At 40.8% G+C, this 23881-nt stretch overlaps 1 protein-coding gene across 1 annotated transcript in view; it reads right to left on the reverse strand.

Annotated features, from left to right (window-relative positions):
- Positions 1-7462: 7462 nt before the first annotated feature.
- The window catches only part of LOC125887526 (anoctamin-1-like), a 147223-nt gene continuing 130804 nt past the window's right edge, over positions 7463-23881 (reverse strand). The window contains exons 23-24 of the mRNA XM_049574418.1: positions 23151-23256; positions 7463-16889 (exon numbers count right to left, since the gene is read on the reverse strand). Of these exons, the coding sequence (XP_049430375.1) occupies positions 16617-16889; positions 23151-23256 (379 nt within the window). The 3' untranslated portion in view covers positions 7463-16616. The remainder of the gene's footprint in view (positions 16890-23150; positions 23257-23881) is intronic.

Consider the following 23881-nt stretch of genomic DNA (forward strand, 5'->3'; position numbering starts at 1 on the left):
AGTTTCTGCCGCAAACAAGCACCGAAACCGGAGGACAGACATCTCACTCCGCTACTCTGTGCTGCAACGGAGCACACACTTGCAGTTTATAATTGTAACGTCCGTTATCCTACTAAGTATTGATAACACGCTTAGTGTTTTACAAATTCGAGTTTTTTTTTTTCATTTGATGAATGTGGCGCTGATATGCAAAACGGGACACGAGACGGGACGGGGACGTGAAGCCGGCTCTGGGTATATCCATCTAGTTAACTATACCTACCTTAGGATTGTTACACATGTGTAAGGTTTAATGCTATATCGTAAACTGGCAAATTACATAACAATGCATTTCAGGCAATTTTACAGGGTAACTAGTATTGTACTAATTACTTTCTCCAGGGAGTAATCAAGTAAAATAAGGGATTACTTTTTTCCTAAGTAATATGTAATGTGTAATACATTACTTTTTTGAGTAATGACCCCCAACACTGGTCCCAATACATATGTCAAATGCAGTATGTCCAAAATACCAGGATGTTCTACTACATCCGGTTGAATTCTGCAGTATGCAAGCCGGCATGCAAAAGATATGTCACATCGACTGTCTGAAGCCACAATGAGGGATGACAGCGCATTCAGGTGAATAATGACCAGTCAGTTAGTAATAATTGGAATATTAATTGTCTAATTGAATAAAATAATCATAAATATAACCAACAACAAAAAGGGCATAAATATTAAATAACAATGACAGTGAAATGTAATCTTACTATTGTGAATATATGTTAGAATCTACAATGTAATCATTACTCATTACTTATTCAAAATAACAACATCTGAGCTGTCCCAGTTGACCTCTTTCTCTAGTGAGCTCAGTGAAAAGTTGTTGGGTTTTTTTTTATCTCTATGGTAATGCATTAGACTTGCACTGATTACAATTTTTGGGCTGATACCGATTTCCGATTTTGGCCGATTCCGATTTCATTTTTTTCAAACCACTTTACAGCACACAAGATATTGCAATATTTTAACCAAGATACAACCAGCTTTTCAATCATCATCTCAAACAAACAAACAAAAATAGTGACAGGTTAAGAAACATTTTCCTTTTTGCTCAAATATAACTTCAGGTACAGTATTAAAATTCATTCATCTTCTAACCGCTTCATCCTCTTGAGGGTCGCGGGGGGGGCTGGAGCCTATCCCAGCTGACATCGGGCGAGAGGCAGGGTACACCCTGGACAGGTTGCCAGACTATCGCAGGGCTGACACATAGAGACAAACAACCATTCACGCTCACATTCACACCTACGGGCAATTTAGAGTTATCAATTAACCTAGTCCCCAATCTGCATGTCTTTGGACTGTGGGAGGAAGCCGGAGTGCCCGGAGAGAACCCACGCTGACACGGGGAGAACATGCAAACTCTGCACAGAAGGGCTCCCACGCCCGGGATCGAACCGGCAACCCTCTTGCTGTGAGGCGAGAGTGCTAACCACCACGCCACCGTGCTGCCCCAGTATTAAAATAAACAAGTAAAAAATTCCAAACGAGAAGCCATCATGTAACAGCACCCAGTGTTAACTGCACCTGTTACCTCCTTCCAGGCCTTTGATTTGCCTGTCCCTGTCACACCACCAACAGAAGACGAAGAAAATTAGATGTTTTTCTTTACCCTACTTCACCTATAATAAATTCAGTCTCAGTGCTGGACAAGTTTAACTTTCTCTCTCTCTCTTTTTTTGTTTGCTCCATGTTCGCAGGTCAATAGGATGCACCTATCTTACTATATAATTATGAAAACGCTGTTTGTCTGTGGGTGTGTCTGTCCCACGTTTTTCTCCTCACTGACTTGGTCAATCCATGTGAAATTTGGCACAGTGGTAGAGGGTAATGGGAGGATGCGAATAAAGCAATAATAATATAATAATAAGCCATCAGTTGGCCAAAGGGAGGTGCTATAGCAACCGATAAAATGAATAAAATTGCAAACTTTGAATGGGCATATCTCAATCAATCAATCAATCAATCTTATTTATAAAGCCCAATATCACAAATCACAATTTGCCTCACAGGGCTTTACAGCATACGACAACCCTCTGTCCTTTGGACCCTCACAGCGGATAAGGAAAAACTCCACACAAAAAAAAACCTTTAACGGGGAAAAAAACGATAGAAACCTCAAGAAGAGCAACTGAGGAGCGATCCCTCTTCCAGGACAGACAGACCTGCAATAGATGTCATACAAAACAGATCAACATAATAAATTAACGGTAATCTGTATGACACAATGAGACAGAAAGAGAGAGAGAGAGAGAGAGAGAGAGAGAGAGAGATGCAGGACAGACGGTAATGACAGTAGCTTACAACAACATTAATGAAAGTAATAATTTTATAATTATAATTATAATTATAGTTCTGGCTACTGTGGTACAATATGTTGAAAGTATGTATTAATATCTGACAGTATACATATGTGATAATAGTCATATGTGTATAATAACAGTAGAAGTATGACTAATGACTAATGATGGCAGCAGCAGCAGGAGGCATCTGGCAGGACCACGGCAGCAGCACAACCACGTACGTCACGCTGTCCAGGCACCGCTGCGATATGAGTTAATCTGAGAGACAGTGGAGCACAAAGGCTCTGGAGAAGAGGCCGAGTTAGTGACATCCAGAATGGCCGAGTTAGCAAGATGTAGTAACAGGATAAGAGAGAGAGAGAGAGAGAGAGAAGGTGCCCGGTGTATTATAGGGGGTCCTCCGGCAGACTAGGCCTAAGTCAGCCTAACTAGGGGCTGGTACAGGACAAGCCTGAGCCAGCCCTAACTATAAGCTTTATCAAAGAGGAAAGTCTTAAGTCTAGTCTTAAATGTGGAGACGGTGTCTGCCTCCCGGACCGTAACAGGAAGATGATTCCACAGGAGAGGAGCCTGGCTCCTGATCTACTTTTGGAGACTTTAGGGACCACGAGTAACCCTGCGTTCTCAGAGCGCAGTGTTCTGGTGGGATAATAGGGCACTATAAGCTCTCTAAGACATGACGGAGCTTGACCATTTAGAGCTTTATAAGTTAACAGTAGAATTTTAAATTCAATTCTGGATTTTACAGGGAGCCAGTGCAGAGAAGCTAAAACAGGAGAAATATGATCTCGTTTCTTAGTTCCTGTTAGTACACGTGCTGCTGCATTCTGAATTAGCTGGAGAGTTTTTAAGGACTTACTAGAGCTACCTGATAATAGAGAGTTACAGTAATCCAGCCTTGAGGTAACAAAAGCGTGGACCAATTTTTCTGCATCTTTTCGGGTCAGGATAGGCCTAATTTTCGCAATATTACGCAGATGAAAAAATGCGGTCCGTGAGGTTTGCTTTAAATGAGAATTAAAAGACAACTCTTGATCAAATGTTACTCCGAGGTTTCTTATGGTAGTGCTAGAGGCCAGAGCAATGCCATCTAGAGAAACTATGTCATCAGATAAAGAGTCTCTGAGTTGTTTGGGGCCAAGAACAATAACTTCAGTTTTGTCTGAATTTAACATCAGGAAATTGGTGCTCATCCAGGTGTACTTGGAATTACACAGAGCAGAATAGACTTCAAAACGGTTAAGGGGTCTGAATGAGAAAGAAACATTACCTGAAAATAAGACCCCCTCTTTCTCTGGCAGCGTCATATATGCAATTTAGTTGTTCAAACAGAGAGCCATGCAGATTTGATAAAATGATCATTCAAAATTTCCTTCTTGTCATTCACGATCCTAGAGTCCAGCCAATGGCGGTTTTGGGAGGGGGGGGGGGCGGCAGGGGCCAGTGCCCCCATAACTCTGAGTGCCAGTGGGAGTCCTGGGCTTGATGAGTGTGTTTGAACTCCTATTCTTGCACAAACTGTTTAAACTCCTCACTTGGAAACTGCGGCCCATTATCTGACATTACTTGATAGCCTGTGTCTTGCAAAAATGGATTTAAGAGCTATTATTACATGATTTCTTGTTGTTTGGGACAGTTTGGCAATTTCAGGGTACTTTGAATAGTAATCTACACACAGAAGAAATTCACTTTGGTCAAAATAGAACAGACCTCACCTAGTTTTGCCCATGATCTATCAGGAATGTCATGTCAGCGCAGTGGTTCTTTCACGTTACTTTTCTGAAAAGCGTTACAGATGGCACACTTCAAAACAAAGTTCTGAATTTGTTTTGACATGCTGGGCCAAAACAGTTCTTCTCTAGCTCTTTCTTTGCATATGACGATCCCCACATGAGCTTCATGAATTTTCTTCAGCATCTCTGCTCTCAGTATTCGTGGCACAGCGAGTCTGGAGTTTTTAAAAACAAGTCCTTCTGAGCAACTGAGTTCTTCTCTGAATGTCCAATATTTCCTTATTTCGGTTGGTACTTGGCAAATCTGCTCTGGCAACCCCGATTGAACTGCTTTCGTCACTAACTGCAGATCTGTATCCTCTGCAGTAGCAGTTTTGAACTGATTTTTCTTGTGAGACTGGGAAGTGTGCTGATAGATGACTCACTTCTAACTCCTCCTCATCTGTTCTTGCAGATAAGCTCTGCTGAAGGTATCTGCAATGTGCAACTCTTTTCCAGGCTTGTAGTTCACACACAAGTCAAAAGTCTGTAACCTCATCAGCATCCTCTAGTGTCTGGGAGGTGCTTTGTGTAGTCCCTTCTTGAACACTGACTCAAATAGTTTATGGTCAGACTCCACCTGTACTCATTTTCCATACAGATATTGTTTGAACTTTTCACATACACAATGGCTAGTAGTAGTAGTAGTAGTAGTAGTAGTAGTGGTAGTTCTTTTTCTATTTGTGCATATCTTTTCTGTGTGTCAGTGAGAGACTTGAAGACATATGCCACTGGTTGTGCTACCTGCATTATTACAGCTCCCAATCCTTCAGAGCTTGCATTTACAGACAATGTGACATCTTTGTTAACATCATAATACTTGAGCACTGGGGCACTGCTTACGAGTTTCTTCAGGTGTTCAAAACTCTGTTGCTGCTGTGTTTCCCAATGCCACTAAGCATCCCCTTCCAAAAGCTTTATGAGTGGTGCACTCACATCAGACAGGTTCGGGATGAACTTGCACCATGCCTGCTTTGTCATGGTTATGGCATGTCCTTAATTGCTCTGACCTTTTCTTGGTCTGGTTTCAGGTCCTCTGCACTCAGAATGTGTCCAATGTGTGGTATCTCTGTCATTCTGAACTTGCACTTGTCCTTGTTAAGTTTGAGGTTGATGCTCCTTATTCTGTTAAGAAGCTGTCTCAGTCTTGTGTCATATTGCTCCTTGTCTGCGCCACATAATATGTTGTCCATGACGGTCACAACTCCCTCCAAGTCCTCCAGCCTCTGAGCAATGCACTTCTGAAAAACCTCTGGAGCAGATGAAACACCAAAGGGAAGCAGTTTAAACCGCTATCAACCAAATTGTGTGTTGAATGTACATAGCTTGGCTTTTTTCTCATCCAGTTGTATTTGCCAGAACCCATGGTTTGTATCCAGTACCTAGAAGACTTTTGCATTTGACATTTCTGCCATAACCCCCTGAACTCTATCCCTACTGTCCATATGGGACAGTGTTCCCTCTTTATGGCTTTGTTGAGGTTTGTGGGTCATTGCAGAGTCCTCTTTTTTTTTTTTACTTGGTTTTTGGACAGTGACCATGCTGTTAGCCAAGTCTGTCGGTTCTGTTTGTTTTTCCTCCACACCAAGTTGTTCTTTTCTTTTTAGTTCACATTTCATTTTGTCTTTCAGTGCTACAGGTACCTTTCTGGGTGGATGAACCACTGGAGTCACTGCTGGATCAATGTGAGTGCGATGCAGGCCAGGGACACACCCAAGTCCTGTAAACACATCTTTGTAAGCCTTCACTATGTCTGAATCCTCTCCTTTGTCCACTCTGTACACTCTTTTTATTAGTCCCCTTTCTATACAGGCATCTCCTCCTGAGACTGCTGATATGTTGTCTTTTATTATCTAGAATTCCAACTCATGCACCTCAGTTTTGTACTCACATTTCAGCTTCCCCATGCCCAATGGCGCCATCTAGTGGCAAGTATAGGTCACTTATTTAAAGCTGGACTTCATCAAAAGTGTATGTTTCCCTGCAACTTTTCGAATTATTTTCAGGGGTAGGGCGTTGCAGTTTGCACCTGTGTCTAGTCTGAATGTGTGTTAATGGCCATTCAATTGGGTACTTAAGTCCACTTTTTCTGTTTTGTTTTAACTGTTGCTATTTTTCCCAACCTTAGTTGTTTTGGTCTTTCCTCTCTCTTTTGTATCGATAGTTCCAATGAGCATTTCACTTTCTTCCTTTTCAGTTTGATGTACACTTCTTTTCACTTTTGTTGAATGTTCCTATACTTTGTTCTGCACATGCGGAAGGCAAATTGTGATTTGTGATATTGGGCTTTATAAATAAAATTGAACTGAATTGAATTGAACTTGTGAGGCTCACGTTTATGTCCAAATTTACTGCATTCTCTATTATCACTGGCATGGCTGTCATTTGGCATTTTTGTTACCTTCATTTTAGCTTGTTCACTGCCACTTTGTTTTCTTCATGGAAAGCTTTCATGTGGCTTTTTGTAGCTTCATTTGCTCTGCAAGTATCAACAGCTTTGCTGAATGACAAGTCAGGTTCTCTGAGTAGTCTTGTTCTAACCTGGTCATTTGCAACTACACACACAATGCAGTCCTTTATCAGCGACTTTGTGAGCTGTTCAAACCCGCACCCCTTAGCTGTATTTTTCAGGTCAGTGACGTAGGCATCAGTAGACTCACTTTTTCCTTGTTCCTCCTTGGCTCACAATACTGCTGAAACTTTTCCTTCAATACATCCAAATCATCCACATTATCATCTAACTCCATGGTATTAAATACCTTTATGACTTCATCTCCGGCCATTTTTTCCAAGATGCTGCTGGCTACCAGGTAGAGCTTGAACTTCTGAATCCACGAATGCCAGTTTTCTTTACGGAAACCCCACTGCCAACTAATGTTTTGAAAATGTAACTGCAGAGTGACACAGACACACCACCGCACAAGTACAAATGCTTGCAATGGCGTAGGCCATGTGTGTAGGCTATGCCGTAGTGTGACGGTTTTATGAGTGACTTTATTTTATATTACCTTTTTTTTTTCTGGGGTGCCAGTCAGGTTTCAATTTAATCTAATTTCAAAGTTAGTCGACTCAAGGAAACAAAAAAACAACACAAAGGATGCACAAGGGATTTTTTTTAGCTCGTTACAGTAGGCTCTGTGTAGAGCTGATGCACAAGTATAAATTTGCCTTTAGAGGGTTGTTTTGTGCAGGGTAAAAGGGGCTTCAGTCTGTTTGCACCATTACAGGCGAATCAGTCAGTGTGCTCCAGTCCCTTAAAGGTTGGTTTATTCAGTGGCTTCAGGTGTCTATTTGTAGTGAGCCCACATACATAACTGAAGCAGGGAATCATACTTTCCTGAGTAAAGATGCTAAAGAAATACAATATTTATTCAGAGTATGCATGGAAACTCACATGTTCCTCCTCCTCTCCACGTCATTAAGCAAGAGAACATCACTCACAGTACAATCATGATGTAATGTAAGCAAGCAGTCATAGCAAATCAAATTCAAAAAAGTTGGAAACATTTCTCAAGAAATATGTTTGAAATATGAAAAAATACCAAACTACAGTGGCAGGCAAACCATATATCTAGAATTCAAAGCTACAGTTTATACCTTGATAATGCAATGTATTAAAAAAAGAGCAAATGAAGCAACACTTGCAATAATGAGACATTTTTCAATCATCTATTACATGATAAAGTGCACATGCGCTATACACATCACAATAGCTATAGGCACTGTGCTACACCATGCCCACTCTCTACATGCCTCTGTGTCGCTGCTGTGACACTGCCAGCATGTAGTCATAACATCTGCTGTGGACGTTTGTGTAGAGCCGAATACATAGCAAAATAATTTGCTAATGTGTGAGTAGAGTTGTGAAACTGCTCCTCTTTTTGTACATGTTCAAATTTGTGAATGTGTCCACAACCCTAAAATGACAACTCAGAATTGTGAATAGGTAAACACATTTCTACATATTTGTACATGTATCTAAGATTCAGAAAACATGTACTCATAAACTCATTGTAAATGGCCTTTAATTAATGAGCAAAACACTGAAGTATTTTGCTTCAAGACTGCTCCTGCACCCCTGTCATGATCTGTAAATGTGTGAGGTGATCTGTCTCATGCTAGTGCCAGGAAGTCCAAGTGTTGTATTTCCTCAGTATTCCTGGGTCCACGCCTCTAAATATAACAAACTTCTGGGGGGTTTGGAGTATTAGTAGAACACAGAAATGCAGTGTCCAGTAACGCCATGGACTGGTAGTAAGTGGACATAAAGCATTTTATTGTGCATTATTTTTACAGTAAATAAAAAAGGACCATCCCCTATGTATGTTAGTCTGGGGCCGTTATTGGCCGTTTTGGTAAGGAACCGGAACCAGGGCGAGTGAGACAGGATCCGGAATTCGATGGATGCGCCTTTCCGTCAAAATAAAAGCACCAAGCTAATAAACATGCGGTGAAACTTTAATTTAAAGAATATAATTTACAAGAAAAGCCCCAAGCTATTAAGTTAATCGATTTTCTTACACCCCTCATCACCCCAAATCGATGGTGCGCCAGAATTTAAAGTTTTACTTTGGTGAATTTGGTGAATTCGGCATCTGCTCTCTAGACCGGAACCAGAATCCAGACAAAATTCAGAGTGAATAGAAACCAGGCTCTTCACTTTATGTGAAGAGCCTGGTTTCGAGGCTAATGTATGTTGTATCATGACAGTAACAGAAATAAGGAATGCTATGTACCAGTGCAGAAGAATTTAACAAGAATTACCACCTCAGAGTTGTATGCCTCTGCGAACCAGTCAAGTTTCTTTTATAGTTTACAGCCATGTCTGTGAAAACATGGATGCTTCACACACATCTTTCCCCCAACAGCACAGAAGATCCAGACAATCAGCACAGTTTTATGATTAGTGTCAACAATTCAGTATCTGACCGCATGTCTCCCCTTCTGTTCCTGAGATATTCCGGGGTAATGGCCAGAAAAGTGTTTTATGCAGAACATTATGATGACACAGTGAAGCTGACCTTTGACCTTTTGGATATAAAATGTCATCACTTCATAATTTTATCATATTAAACAATTGAGTGAAATTTTGTCATATAGTGTGTGAATTCTTAAGTTTCTTAAGTCTTATGTTTTGTGGGGTCACAATAACCTCGACTTTTGACCTATGACCACCAAAATCTAATAAGTTCTTCCTTAAGTCCAAGTGGATATTTGTGCCAAATTTGAAAAAATCCCTCAACGCATTCACACATGCGTACATATAGATAGACACTGTGAAAACATAATGCCTCTGGCCACAGCTGGTGCCGGTGCAGAGGCATAAAAAATTGGTGGCCCAAAAATGATGGCATGGTGCAATGATCGAATACATAGTGCATTCCAAGCTGCATTAACAACAAGCAGACATAGGCTTATCTACCTTTTCCACAACTTTCCATTAGAGATCAGACACAAAAGGGACTGCCAGCTTGGCAAAATTGCTACTGCTGTAGCCTGGAGAACTATAATGCTTGAGGCTAGCTAAAAAATACTGACAGAATTTAACAGACAGTGCAGCAATGTAAAGCTGTACCTGATCTGAAAGTGTGAAAGTGAAAAAAAGATTTGAAACTGATTTGAACTGAACTGAAAGATCTGAATCTGAAAAGATATCTAAATATATGAAAGTGAAAAATGAAAATAAATAATTTAATCAAAAGTATTACCAGAGTGAATCATAATTAAATTTAACCTGAAAAAACTTTTTGTACATTTATTTTGAATACATTGATGTATTTTTCAAAATTCAAGATCAAAACCCAATATAGCTCCATACACATGCTGACCTACACATGGTGCACAGACAAGAGGAGAGGCACAGACAGTAGAAATATTCAATTAAATAAGGCAGTGTATAGTTGTTTGTATTTTGGTAAATACTGGCTCTACACTATGTGACATTGCACTATAGATGTCACAGAACCATGTCTGTCTCTGGCACAAAGTCACTCAGCTGCAGCAGGACAGATACAGTGCCAACCATCTAAAATCACCGCTCCCAGCAGGAGAATCTCTGGCTGGCAGCCGGCTGGGATCTAGTTTCCAGACATTTTCAACCACTGAGAGCCATACCTGAGCCTGTGAGCCTCAGCTCAGGGCAAAGACAGCCTGAAAGTTACAGAGATCCCCACATATTCCCCACAATTTCTAAGTATGGCAGGAGTGTAGCAAAAAGCACATGACAAAGAACAAATGAGAAGTGTGTTTGAGGTGGAAATAAAGAATTATCTGCAGTTTCAGCTTTTTAAGCAAAGTATTGAGGGATATATATTTATTTATTTATATATTATTATATTATATATTATTTAAGAATTTACAGTGCTTGTCCTGCAAGCAAGTAATGAAAGAAAGGTGGCACAACTGTAAATGATGTGTTTGGTCTTACGCAGTACATATGTTAAATTAAAGGAATGGTATGTAAGATTTAGGGAGATTAAGTAGTGTCTAGCAGTGAGGACTGCAGATTTCAGCTAGTTGAAACTTCTCCTGATAAGAATTCAGTGTTCATTGTTCAGGAGCTGAACTATCTGCAGTGGTCTCTTCCAGAATCCTGCACCAGGTCAGGTACCCAAGGGTGCCAAGGGGTAACCCGCAAAAAGTTGTGTAACTGTTAAAAATATGTATATAAATAAATTCACGGGTACGAGCAGGGGTAAAAATGAACTACATGTGGGCAGGCAGCAGGTGAGAACATAAATATATTTATATATTTTTTAGAGCAAAACAAATGAAAAAGATGTGCAGTATATGTGTAATATTTTGATATCTAAATCACTATTAGCCACAATTGCTTCATCATCAATGTGAGGACTCCAGCAATGAAACTTTGCAGCCCACATCAGATTTATAACACCCAAGCAGGATCCTTTTGAGGTTTTATGGTGGTGGAAACAGCATGCTAAAATGTCTCCTAACCTGACAGCAGTGTCAGGCTCGTTACTCTAAAAATGTAATATATTACTCATAACTCTTTTCAAACATAATAATATTACTTTACTTATTACTCTCGGCCAACAGTAATTCAATACACTACTCTACTATATTATTTTTCCGTTACACACCATAAAACTGGTAATTGCATATATCCCCAAAATTCAGATATGTGCCTCTGTGGGAATGTCAGGGTCAATAAGTATAGCTCAGGCTAGATAGCCCCTTTTTTACCTGGGGGTTTTCTGTTGCCTGTGACCGGTATTTTCCAAAGGCTCTGCCCGAAAGATGTTGAGTCATTCATTGAGCAACATTTCATCCTCCACATATCCAGCCTCAAGCTTCATCACGTCTTAGTAGCCTACAGCTATCCAAGACTAAAATCCAGCATTGGTTGTTTAGCCAGTGTAGTGCTTCAGCTGACCTCCATGGCCGAGGAGGGCTCACCTTTGGTGGGGTGTATTTCCTGGAGCTTAACGTAGTTGTGTTGGTGGTCGTAGTAGCCAAGTTGTTTCAGACCGGAGGTTTGGGTGCATGTTTTTTGCAGTGAAAAGCGTTTTAGTCCGTTTAATTGCAGCAACAGTGTTTTTGTCATCTCTCCTCCTGACAAAATCAAAGTAATGGGAATATTTCCAGCGGCTATGGTAAGCATTTCCAACTAGCTTGCTGCTTTATGTCCTGTGTGCGCAGCTTGACAATTACGAAAATGAGTCCGCTGATATGACTGTTGTATTTCAAGTCAGTGGTGATGTGATAACTAAAGTAACGTTGTAACGAGTTGTCTGGTTTTGGAGTAATTATAATATTATTACTGAAATTTCATTAGAAAACATTCTGCCCAACACTGCCTGGCAGTGATTGTGCGGTATGTTTTCTCCATTCCATCATCCAGTCAAAGACTTTTCCTCCGCTGGATTTGTAATTCAAGAACGGAGGACCCATCTTAAAGGGGAAGTTCCGTTTTTTACAACCTGGACCTTATTTCTGTCATTAAATATGGTTGTTTACTCACCCAGATAAGTTTGGTGTCATTTGGAATCCTTCGGAAGATATTTTGATCCGCGAGAGCCGCGTACATCCATATAGTGGGAATGATCAGGGCACCGACAATGAGGCTGTAAATAACACATTATCTGCCGCGAAAAAAGCCCACCCTGGATCCAGAGGTGTTAGCCAACTATAGACCAATATCTAATCTTCCCTTTATGTCAAAGATCCTTGAGAAAGTAGTCGCAGACCAGTCGTGTGATTTTCTCCATGATAATAATTTATTTGAGGAATTTCAGTCAGGATTTAGAGTGCATCATAGCACTGAGACAGCTCTAGTTAAAATTACAAATGACCTTCTGATTGCTTCAGACAAAGGACTCATCTCTGTACTTGTTTTATTAGATCCTAGTGCAGCGTTTGACACTATTGACCATCAAATTCTACTGCAGAGACTGGAACACTTAATTGGCTTAAAAGGTTCTGCACTAAGCTGGTTTAAATCTTATTTATCTGATCGTTTTCAGTTTGTTGACGTTCATAATGATCATCCTTACGTACTAAAGTTTGTTTTGGAGTTCCGCAAGGTTCTGTGCTCTGACCAATCCTATTTACTCTATATATGCTTCCTTTAGGCAACATCATTAGAAATCACTCTATAAATTTCCATTGTTATGCGGATCATACTCAGTTGTATTTATCAATGAAGCCAGAAGAAAGTAATCAGTTAACTAAACTCCATAATTGCCTTAAAGACATAAAAACCTGGATGAGCACCAGTTTCCTGATGTTAAATTCAGACAAAACTGAAATTATTGTTCTTGGCCCCAAACAACTCAGAGACTCTTTATCTGATGACATAGTTTCTCTAGATGGCATTGCTCTGGCCTCTAGCACTGCCGTAAGAAACCTCGGAGTAACATTTGATCAAGAGTTGTCTTTTAATTCTCATTTAACGCAAACCTCACGGACTGCATTTTTTCATCTGCGTAATATTGCGAAAATTAGGCCTATCCTGACCCGAAAAGATGCAGAAAAACTGGTCCACGCTTTTGTTACCTCAAGGCTGGATTACTGTAACTCTCTATTATCAGGTAGCTCTAGTAAGTCCTTAAAAACTCTCCAGCTAATTCAGAATGCAGCAGCACGTGTACTAACAGGAACTAAGAAACGCGATCATATCTCTCCTGTTTTAGCTTCTCTGCACTGGCTCCCTGTAAAATCCAGAATTGAATTTAAAATCCTACTGTTAACTTATAAAGCTCTAAATGGTCAAGCTCCGTCATATCTTAGAGAGCTCATAGTGCCTTATTATTCCACCAGAACTCTGCGCTCTGAGAACGCAGGGTTACTCGTGGTCCCTAAAGTCTCCAAAAGTAGACCAGGAGCCAAGGCCTTCAGCTATCAGGCTCCTCTCCTGTGGAATCATCATCCTGTTACGGTCCGGGAGGCAGACACCGTCTCCACATTTAAGACTAGACTTAAGACTTTCCTCTTTGATAAAGCTTATAGTTAGGGCTGGCTCAGGCTTGCCCTGTACCAGCCCATAGTTAGGCTGACTTAGGCCTAGTCTGCCGGAGGACCCCCTATAATACACCGGGCACCTTCTCTCTCTCTCTCTCTCTCGCTCGTATTCTATTATTGCATCTTGCTAACTCGGCCATTCTGGATGTCACTAACTCGGCTTCTTCTCTGGAGCCTTTGTGCTCCACTGTCTCTCAGATTAACTCATATCACAGCGGTGCCTGGACAGCATGACGTGGTTGTGCTGCTGCCGTGGTCCTGCCAGATGCTTCCTGCTGCTGCGGCTGCCATCATTAGTCATTGGTCATACTTCTACTGTTATTATACACATATGATTATTGTCACACATGTATACTGCCAGATATTAATATATACTTTCAACATATTGTATCACAGTAGCCAGAACTATAACGATAATATTATTACTTTCATTAATGTTGTTGTAAGCTACTGTCATTACCGTCTGTCCTGCATCTCTCTCTCTCTCTCTCTCTCTCTTTCTGTCATTGTCTCACTGTCATACGGATTACTGTTAATTTATCATGTTGATCTGTTCTGTACGACATCTATTGCACGTCTGTCTGTCCTGGAAGAGGGATCCCTCCTCAGTTGCTCTTCCTGAGGTTTCTACTGGATGATGTCATCCAGGTGCGCCGCGTGCACCGCATTGGCCAGCATAGTTAGTAACCCCTCTACGAGGAGAGTCAGAAAACACAGTTTTGCAATGTGAAACTGCTTTATTCAGTGTTTAAGTGGTCAATTTGTTTTGGAGGGGACCTCTGCAGATAAGTCAGTTCCTGGTAAAAACCTCCTGAACATCTGGAGCTTACATTATCAGAGAAAAAAGGTGAGTACACATTAGCAGGTGCTGGGCTAGTGGCCCATCTTCAACATGCCAATGAGTAACTGATTTGTAACATGAAACTGCGTTATTCAGTGTTTTTGCCAGTTTTAATCACCTGGTCTGTTTGTTTTCGAGAGGAAGAGACCTCTGTGGATAACTGAGCTCCCAGGAAATGTAAACCATATGTGAAAAGTGAATGCACCTGATTTATCACCACAGACTGACCTCGGCAGCAGAGGTCACTGTGTCCAAAAATTAATGTCTGGGAAAATCAGATTTAAAATCTGCAGTACCTTTATTGGTCACACAGAGGATGAGAGATGAGAAGCAGGTCCAAACAGTGAGCACACAACACATAAGAGCGCCAATGCTACAAACCTGTCACCTTTCTATTTCCAGTTGCCTCCTGCCAGATGAATACACACTTGCAGTTCCAAATGTGTCAACAACAACAAAACTTCTCTGCATTTATTTCTTGGCACTTTGTGCAAATCAGATGAAGTGTAGCTGGGCTCATATACATCTGAAAGCAGGCTCAACAAACTCAGGCCTAATCCTGATCTCTGAATTGGTTGAGCCTGAGCTAGAGTTTTCAGCTCCAGAACAGCTGATCAGAATTAGTTCAATCAACTCTGAGTATGTTTAGCCTGAGGGAAGCATGTTCACAGTGAGCACCACAAGCCATCATCAATGGAGTGCAGATGACATGATTTTCAATGGCAGAAAGTGGAGTTAAAAGCTGAGCTACTTATTTCACCCCAGTTTAGCAGCTGCAGCTAAACAGCGTGAGGTAGCATGGGAAGAGATTGCAGAGCATGTTAATAGGTAATGTTATATGACGTTATGTAATGTGATGCCTTAATGTGTCTAATATACAGAAAATATATTAACATTTTTATATTTTAACAATGTTCATATATATGGGGATGTAAGTCCCATAAATGTGGCCAATTACACTGTGAAATATTTAAAATTCATGAAAAGTATTCATAAATCATTGCATAGTGTATCCACATTGATTTATTATTTGGTTATTATTTACACTGACAACCCTGCAATTCTGTGGAATTCCTCTGAGGATCCTTTCTGATATATGCCCAGGGAAAACAACAGAAACGGGCAAAATTCTTTTCAGAGCCAGAGTCACTTTTCTTATGGCCCGACAAACTGTTGTCTTGCTGATGTGTTCAGTATCTCTGATGTTATAAGGAAAACTGCCGTTGCCGAAGAACCAAAGGGCTATGGTAAAATTTGCTCTGATGATAAAGCAAATCCAAGATGTGTAATATTTGATATATCTGGGTGGAGAAGATTGTTAGATAAATGATAGAGTGTGTGGTGACATAGTTTATTTCATATGGACACTCCTCCGGGAACAATAAGACATCCAAACGGGGTCTAATCACCATCTCCTCATGCAACAGCCTCTGAATAAACTGTGCCTCAACGTCCATGACTTAATTCACCAAAGGACACGCCATGTCTCGCTCAGCGGGCAATCAGCCACAGGCTTGCAAACCTGTCAGCCAGCAGGTTTGCTTCATGGAGTATATTGCCATAGTAACTGACTCAGGGTTATGCTGAACTGGCTTTGTGAAACCGCAAACTCAGTGTTACCCTCATCTCAGGCTCAACATACTCAGTTTTCACTAATCCTGATTTCTGAAATAGAGCCCTGTAGTCTTCGTAAATACCCCACTTAATTTAGTAATTCTGGTGACCGTAATTCATGACAGGCTTAGTAAATAAGCTACCCTACTTGGATTTTTAGCACATTAATAAAAAAGCCATTTACACTGTTTTTTTTTTATACATGTACATTTTATGCACATTTGAAAGACGTGTACTCTTTGCAAATATGAGCACGGATTATTGTTGTACATATTCTCAAATCTGTGTGTGAATTTACAGCTTTGTGTACACATTCACAATATTGGTACACATGCAAAACTTAAAACACATTTACAGATTCCTGTACTCTTTCACAAATCTGAGCACGCACTTACTCGCACCTCATCAGCCAGCTGCTCTCTGTTGGAATGTTCTGAACAAAGACAAAAACACATAGTTAAGGTTGGCCTGAGCGAGTAGGCAGCTAGCAAGACTTGCTAACCAAGAGTTGCTAACGAAGAACTACTCCACTGAACTAAGAATTCATTGTTACTGGCATTAGAGGCTTTGAGTGCTGTTGCTGTGCAGTCCTGAGCGTGGGTGAGCCATTGTGCTGTTGTTGTTGTTGTTGTTGTTGTTGTTGTTGCTCTGGCTGCAGTTCTCCTTACCGCCTGTGGAGGCCCTGCTCTCAAGACTGTGGATCTTGTTCTGCTCCTCTTTCATGAAGAGGTCTACTAACAGAATCTTCTCATTGTGGATCTGGATGCTGATGTCTTTAGGGATGTCTGGAATCATCCAGTCTACAATGTCGCTCATCAGCATTACAACATTCTGGTAGAGAGAAATGGAAGAGAATCATGTCATTTTTTTTCTGTAATTAATTATAAAAGTGAGCTATGTTAAAATTACAGGAAAGATTAGACCAAAACGGAAACGATCAACAACCAAAACTGAAAGTACTACAGCAGTGCTGGCATTATGGACGAGCCGTAGAGGGCCAAGCCCATGCAAACCGATCACTGACACATTATTCCGCATTATTCCATTCGGCTTTACAATAAATTTGATATTTCTGTTTTTTCTTCTTCCTAATACATGTGCAGAAAAATCTAAAATCCTGTTTTCTCTTTGTCATTATGATAATAAAGTAAATGATCATTTAAAAACTGTGTTTTGTTTATACTCAGGTTTTCTTATTCTTTCATTTCATTTAAAGATCTGAAACTGCAAAGCGTTATGAATAAAAAAAAACTGTAAAAAAAAAAAAAAAAGAAGAAGAAGAAGAAATTGGGAAGGGGCAAATATTTTGTCACGGCACTGTGTCCATATCGACATAAAACATACTAACTACATGCTACTTCTCAAATGTGTGGATGGTGATGTAGGAGCAATACCTTAAGAAAATGTTTGCACTCGTAATAAATTTAGGGGCACCACCCTCCTGTGGAGGGAAGCGACTAATCAAATTAATAACTCTGGAAACCAATTATTAATTCATCAGTACACTTACCAATAATGGATCAATCTCAATATCTGGGTTATGAATTCTCTATACAGTGATCTTAGTTCCTGCTCCAAAGAAATATCCACAGACAACGACTTGGCGATAAATGAAGATTTATTTAGGGCTAAATGTTTAACAACTGAGTAAATGAATAGTAAATGAAGATAATATTAAATAACACAAAATAAACAGTATGTATAAATGGATTAAGACAAGAGGTCACTTTTGTCAGTTATTTAGTTTGGCGATAGTGAGAGAGAGTATGTGACTATAGATAAATTGGGGATGCAGGGATGCACAAAACCATTTAACTAATAACATCTAAATTTAGATCAGAATAACTAAGTCTCCTGTTCGACATCAACTCGTATCACAACACAGCGGCTGCATCAGGGGCGGTGGATTTGGCCTACTTTGAGCAGAGTTGCTCTGGCTGACGTTTCTCCGAGGACCCCGGACTGTCACTTTGCGGCTCCCAGACTTCCCAGCAGAATGAAACCGGCTGGGATCCAGTGGTGGAGGAGCAGTTGAGCCTGATTGCGATGTCCTTCAGTTGGCCCGCAAACGTCAGTTCTCTTAGTTTGGCAAAAGAACCCCTGCTCTGCGGACACTTTGGCACGTGTCTGGCAGCCAGCTGGATCTGATGAATCTTTGATGGAGCTGAAGGTTGAACAGTAGCTCATCTATTTAGCTTTGGCTACTCTCTTATAATAAAGTTAGAAACAATCTCGTTGGCCATTCGATATTATTATCATAGTTATTATCAACGCTTCAGGTATAATGATACTGAAGGCACATACAAAAAGAAAGAAACCTCAGGACAGACAAAACAATCCTGGACATGTTGAGCAAAACTTAAAAAATTAAAATAATTTCAATCGTAAGAAAAGAAAGGGTTATGCAGGAACCAAGTTTCAAAGCTAACAGGTTCAGGCATAAAGAGTATAACTAGAAGGAGGGACGGCAAAAGAAAGAAAAAGTAAAATAAAGTAAAGGCACAAAGTAAAGAGTAAAGAAAGTAACAGGAAGGAAAAGTAAGTACGGAGATGCGCCGACCTCAGTAGTTTTATCCGACCAGCTTGAGTGGGCGTGTTTGAGGCAAGGCGGGTCTCTTAGTTTAGACATTACTTTATTTCGGAGGAAACTTAATGAACTTTAATGAAACGTTATTTTGTGAGATTATATACTTTAGCATGTTACACGTGATAGACACATACTCTTCCCATTATGGTCAAAATCGGCTCTTAACATCAAATTAGATTTAATATGATTATTATACCGCATATATCAGCGGAACACAAGTATAAATGTTTTGTGAACAAACACTACAAACTAGTCTGCAATTGCATCAACTAAATGAGAAAGCACATATTAATAAAGACAAGTTGATTAATCGATCCAACTATATTTTAACTAGAAATATAATATGGGAATATAATATGGGATTTCTTACGGGAACCCTTCTTAACTATGGTCACATGATGGCAGTATGACTCCATGTTAAATGAGGGATTAAACACATGAAATTATAACTCACTCATACTATGACTTACGGAAGTGGGACTAACATCATTCAACTAACAAACAGGGATTATGCACAGTTACAATGTTAGAACAGGGATAAAATATATAGTTTACTTTCAAGAGACATTTCAAGTTGGTTACAAGGGAAACTTAGTCTCTGCTCAGGAATGCATACTGAATTTACGACTTACACATCTGTTTTTCTTATCTCATCTTCACCCGGGTGAGAGTCAGATGGAGCTGGGGTAGCTCCCATGGATGTGACAAAAAGGGGAGAGGATGTGTTGAACTTAAAAGCATAGTTAATGACCCCGGGTCTGGCAGTTAATCTGGCTGAGTTGTCAAACGCTGGATTTTTTTCAGGATGTTAATCAGAAACTTGGGATCTGGAGGGTTTCCCATTGACACCTTTACCACTCTTGATGCCAGAATGACGGTGAAAGAGTTCCTTCAGAATGAGGTGAGGCCGGGGGCAGAGTCGTAAATATATGACCCTCAGAGCGGCCTATCTCACCCCTGACCATTTACTTACAATCTAGGTTTTGGGAGAGTTCAGAAGGCTGTTGTCCCTACAGTGAGGATAAAACTTGTCAAATCCTTTACATGCTTAATTTATCCACAGTGTCCCTAACTACGCTTGGAGTGAAGAAATGGCAGCAGAGCTCTTCACTTTGCTATGATGAGTGGTGGAAACTGATCACTAATCCACGTATTCAGTTACTGATGTAATTGTATGACCACACGTATCGATGTGCCATCCTGGAGGAGCTTGGCTACCTGTGCAACCTGTGTAGGCTGCAAGTACCACCTCATGCTACCAGTAGTGACAAGGACACTAGCAGAACACAAAACTATAGAAGAATCAGTCAGGAAGGATAAGGAGAGAGCAACTGTCTGTGGCCACTACATGTAAAACCATTCCCTTTTGGGGGGTTGTCTTGCTTTTGCCTCTCCATTGCACCTGTTCAATCAATCAATCAATCAATCAATCAATCAATCAATCAATCAATTTTATTTTTAAAGCCCAATATCACAAACCACAATTTGCCACAAAGGGCTTTACAGCATACAACATCACTCTGTCCTTAGGCCCCTCGCTGCATTTTGATTTGCACCAAAGCAGGTGAAACTGATTCACAATCACTTGTGCTTCCTCAGGGATGCAAACAGAAAATGGTGAAAAAAGAGAGAAGGCTACGAACCCCCCAAGCGGGTCTGGGGGCATGCTCCCCCGGGAAGAATTTTTTTTGAAATATCAGCTTTAAAGGGTGCATTTATAGTCAACTTCAGCATCAGACCTACAGATACTAAGGAAGCAGTGCTGACAAGAAAAACTTCTTTTCTAAGACATCTAAGGGGCCTACTCAATAAGAGACATAGGTTAAAATGTAAATTGTGTCCTCAAATGTACAATGTCCTCTCCTCAAGACTGAAATAAACATCCCCAGTCTGCCTAATGAGGTCATACCGGCCAAGATTTCCTCTGGATTCAATTAGCAAATAGGCCTACGGGCCTGCCTCCAATATTGGCAGGGGAAAATTGGAAAATTAAAGTGCCACAAGGGGGTGACATTTACCTTGACATTTATCATGATACAGGAAACATTGGATCTTTCTTTTACTTTGAACAGTATGGTAATGTATTTAACAAGAAAAACTTCTATGTGTTAAACAAGAGCCAACCAACGAAAAAGCGAATGTTTTTACCTCAGATGATCTCAACACTTGTACTCTGTGCTCAGAATCAGTTATTTCAGTCATCAGTCATCAAATTGTTTCAGCTGTGTCTTTGCGCGGCTCTATTAAAGCCGTGGATGCCTCAACAATGGCCAATCATAGCGCTTAAATGATACACATGATCAGCACACGATGTGCCCTCGCAACAGATGCTGCTGACAGTTGTTTTTTTCATTTGTATATTTGTTTTGCTCAGTGCAGTTCAGTCATACGAGTGTGGTTCATTCTCACTGCTGCGATGTGGAAATGCGGGACGGATTTGCGGAATATTCGCACAGCGCTCAAACCATACACAAAGGCGCGGTACGGAATTTCGCATTGTTGTGTTCCAAGTCCGCGCTGCGTGAACGGGTGTGGGTGAATATGGATGCGAGTAGCAGCAGCAGCAGCGAGCTAGCAAGCTAACGTTTAACAAGCATCAACATCAACTTTCTTTAGCACTTATCACTCTCACCGTTGCCACCAAGCTGGACAATGGACTGCCAGACCTTGTCCTTGTCCATTAATTTTAACGGAGTGCTGTGAAATGAGGTTTATCAATCTTTCTCCCAAACTGTCCTGACTGGATTTCGGGCTCTCCCAGGTCTGCGCGACTATATACAAACAATTTCATTGGCCCAGCTGTGTAGTTCTGCCGATGAATTCCGCTGGGGGGTCAAAGTCTAGGCGGAAACTTTTTTCATCGCACGAAAGTTTCGCCCCGCTGTGCAAACTTCCATATCAACTTTTATATTTATATTGTATAATCCGCACAGATATTCACCCTCAGTGAGAATGGACACAGAAATACATTTTAGGATTACTCAACCTCGAAGGGCATTATCCTGCTTATACCATGGCACTTACCAAAGAAATAATGAATTTCTATTTTTATTAAGTTTTTCACAGGCAAGTTTTTCACTCAGTTTCCTTGGTAACTCCTGAAGGTTTACCTCATACCTGGAACAATCGCTGCTGCCCTGTAAGGTTCTTATGCAATGGCAACGTTATTCACTACTCCAGTAAATAGGATGAACCTTAGATACGATCTAGCAACAGGAGATATTCTAGTCTGCCAAGTTCATGGAACCCTTTGGCCAAGCTATTAGCCAGAAAGCGAACATTATGTTAACAAGATTTAAAGTCAATAACATTGCATACTGTTGACAAACAGTATATAATGTGACATTATTTTTAACAACAAGACTAGCTAGCTATCCAACCCTGTCATTGTCCCCAGATCAATATCAAAATTTTCACAAACAAACAATACTCCATGTGTAATGTTACTGTTGGCTGCAGCCTGAGGCAGTGAGTGAAATAGTGGATGGGTTGTGAAATGATTGCTCAAGTTCAGAGGGGCAGTGTAGTACCTGCAGGGTGTGTTACAGTTTCCACCCTGTAGTGTTCAGAGGATGAAGCACTGATGGACAACATGATGGAAATTAATTGTAAACACAGGCTTTGACTGCCTCCCTTACTCATATTAGATTTATTTTAATACTATTATATAGTAAGTGCATTAATTTAGAATGGTGAACAGACAGTTGCACTGGAACTATTTATCCATAACCAGTTTTAACAGACACCTTGCAGCCAATCAAGTATTCACTTTACCATGGTATAAGGTTTAGGAAAATAGTGCGTATTTGGATGTCCAACATCAGCAAAGTTGAAAGCTTCATGGAGACCTCCATGTGGATTTGGTTCACCCATGCAAGCCAATCTGCTGTTTGTGGCCATTTTATTGAAATTAGCTGATTTCTGTCTGAACTGCTCTGACCGGACTCTGAATTAACTGCACTCGGTCAGCACTGTTCACTCAAAAATAGTTACTAAATGCCTCGGCATAACAGTACACATTCATTCATCTTCTAAAAGCTTCATCCTCTTGAGGGTCGTGGGGGGGCTGGAGCCTATCGCAGCTGACATCAGGCGAGAGGCAGGGTACACCCTGGACAGGTTGCCAGACTATCGCAGGGCTGACACATAGAGACAACCAACCATTCATGCTCACATTCACACCTACGGACAATTTAGAGTTATCAATTAACCTAGTCCCCAATCTGCATGTCTTTGGACTGTGGGAGGAAGCCGGAGTGCCCAGAGAGAACCCACGCTGACATGGGGAGAACATGCAAACTCCACACAGAAGGGCTCCCACACCCGGGATCGAACCGGCAACCCTCGTGCTGTGAGGCGACAGTGCTAACCACCACATCACCGTGCCGCCCAACAGTACATATTTTCTTATCCAATTTAATATTCGATGACATCTGTTATATTTCAATACAATTTATGATAAATTCATTAGAACAGTCATCTGTTTCCTTCATGTTTCACTTTACCTGGAAAACAATGACAAATGCCAGTCGGACAGCAAGCACCGCCCAGAATTCCTTTGAGATCTCATATGGAGTGTTTGACCAAGGAGGTTCTCTGTAGTCCTTATACCTGGAGAGACAAAAATACATTTTCTATTGGTCTTTAATTCTTTATTGATAATCCAGCAATTGATTGTTCCTTCTTGATGTAATAATTGACTCATTTCCTTTTCCCAACAGCTGCAGAAGAGTTGGAGCTGGCGCTTTTTACACTACTGAGTCACATTCACTCATTCACACACACATTCATACACTGTTGGCCGAGGCTACCATACAAGGTGCCACCTGCTACTCAGTAACCATTCACACGCTCTCACACACGGATGGAACACCCATCAAGCAATCTGGGGTCCAGTATCTTGCCCAAGGATTCTTCAACATGCGGGCTGGAGGAACCGTGGATCGAACCTCTGATCTTCCGATTGGTGAACAACCCGCTCTGCCTCTGAGCAGGCTCTGGTGGTGCAAAAACCAACACTTGACCAAACACAGTTTTTTAGCATTTTTACCCAGGCAATAAGCTACTTTTTTTAATCTCGTAACTGGCTCTAAATGAACATGTTTGTGCTGAGGAGAGGTGCAGCTGAGACTGTATTTATGGTGACTGGGAGGTGAAGTACAATGTTGGTGCTCATTATGGATTAAAATTGCATTTGTGTTAAAATCTGCTCCTAACAACATATACTCAAAAGTCT

This window comes from Epinephelus fuscoguttatus, linkage group LG4, assembly GCF_011397635.1.
Source record: "Epinephelus fuscoguttatus linkage group LG4, E.fuscoguttatus.final_Chr_v1".
Taxonomy (NCBI): domain Eukaryota; kingdom Metazoa; phylum Chordata; class Actinopteri; order Perciformes; family Serranidae; genus Epinephelus; species Epinephelus fuscoguttatus.